Source organism: Desmodus rotundus, chromosome 2 (assembly GCF_022682495.2).
Source record: "Desmodus rotundus isolate HL8 chromosome 2, HLdesRot8A.1, whole genome shotgun sequence".
Taxonomy (NCBI): Eukaryota; Metazoa; Chordata; class Mammalia; order Chiroptera; family Phyllostomidae; genus Desmodus; species Desmodus rotundus.
In genome coordinates, this window is record NC_071388.1 from 85,717,310 (window position 1) to 85,719,084 (window position 1,775).

Genomic DNA, 1,775 nt, shown 5'->3' on the forward strand with positions numbered 1-1,775 from the left:
CTGTGACCAAAATTTTTGAGAATTACTGACCCAAGGTTAAGCGTATTCTAAGCCAGCAGCCATTGTGACATCAGCATCAGGTCAACAATCACCATAAAGTAGTCCATGCAGTTGACCATTATTCACAAGACCTCTTCAATTACAGTGCCCTGTAAGAAGTTAACCAACTAAGAGTGCCTGCTATTGCCCTTGGTGTTCTCCATAGGGCATCCTACAATGTCACCAGGAAAGACTTCCAACAAACAGTAAGAGAAAGACCATTTAATTCTAATATTGCTTCTTTCTTTGATTCTCTTCCGGTCTTCCAACACCTTGCCTCTTGTTTCATTGTAAAAGATGTACAGACTTCAAACCAAAAGGGTAAAAGCTGCTGCTGGGCAGATGTGGACATCAAATCTCTCTAAGATCAGACAATCTCTCAAAAATGTTTACCATAGATGTAAGAACAAGCATCCAGATCCAACTAGAAATTCAACTATGACTTCCTATGGTTGTGATCAAGATGACATCAGTACCGATGAAGAAGTGAATGTCATAGCAATGCTCCAGGATAATAAAACTGCCCAAATTGACCTCCTTGGGAAAATGATTGACATTGTCAGTGCAGTATCAAAAATCCAGAAAAAGACCGACTTTTATCAGAAGCAGATGGAGGTCCTAGAAGCCAGAATGAACATTAATGACAACAAACAATGCACAACAACTAAAGATGTCTTCTCTGTGAAAGAAGAAATCGTTGCTTTAAAGAAAAAGATAACAGAACTGAAAACCCAGAGTTCTTGCTCCAGCACTCATTGTTTAGAAGTTCTGGAAAGAGAAAAGGATAAAGAAATCATGGAACCACTTCACAAACTCATACGCCCACAAACTTCGGAGAACACACTGGCTCCTACAGACTTTGGAGCCTCTTCCACAGAACCAGAGAAAGTGCCCAGTTATTCCAATCCTACTGATTATCTTGAGGAAAAAATAATTTCTCCCAAAATTAAATTTATGAAGCAAAGTAACTATCAAGAAACATTAAGAAGCTTTAAAAAGGCAAAGTCAAATATTTATATTTATCCAGACTTCAGTACATGGATCAAGCTAACTTTTGTCCATGGAGGAAAATGGGGATTTTTTCTCAGTGCTACCAAATTAGAAGAATTCATCCAGTGGCTTCTTTCTAGGCCAACCGTCCTTCCCGAAGCACCACAGCTCATAACCCAGAGATACTGTCCGCTCACTGGGCTTATTGTGAGCTTGACCACAATCTGTCTCTCTGTTTTCAACTACATTTACTGTCTTTTTGGCTTTTCAAATGAGGAAGTAACTCGACTATAGAGTTAAACTCTGCTTTGCTTGGCATGAAATAAATGTAACCTCATGGCTCCAAACATTCACTCATCTTTGTGGTTGCTGTGAACTCCCTGTGGTTCACTCACTGTGGGCCCAGGAAGTTGCTATACATCTGCTGTAAGTTAAGGTGCCTCATTCCACTGGAAAATTGTGGTGAATTTTCTTTCCATGTTCTTGTTTTCTCATTGGCAAAATCATGAGAACTCATCCAGTGCCCGTTTCATAGATAATAGGAAGAAAAAAAATAAAGGGGTCAAGGGAATGAGAAACACATCTGGTAGCCCCAAGTGAGTGTCCTAGCCACTCTTAGGTCCTTCATATATGATTTGTAATACCAGAGTCAGGTTCTAGTAACAAAATTTCAAACAACACAGAGTGGAAAAGGATACCTAATACCAAGGCTTCTATTGTTAGAGATATAGAAATGAAGCACATTA

At 39.3% G+C, this 1,775-nt stretch overlaps 1 protein-coding gene across 1 annotated transcript; it reads left to right on the forward strand.

The window, feature by feature from the left end:
• Positions 1-336: 336 nt before the first annotated feature.
• On the forward strand, positions 337-1,323 carry CCDC54 (coiled-coil domain containing 54). Its single transcript, XM_024577951.2, has one exon. The coding sequence runs from the start codon at positions 337-339 to the stop codon at positions 1,321-1,323; it is 987 nt and encodes a 328-aa protein (XP_024433719.2).
• The last annotated feature ends 452 nt before the right edge of the window (positions 1,324-1,775 follow it).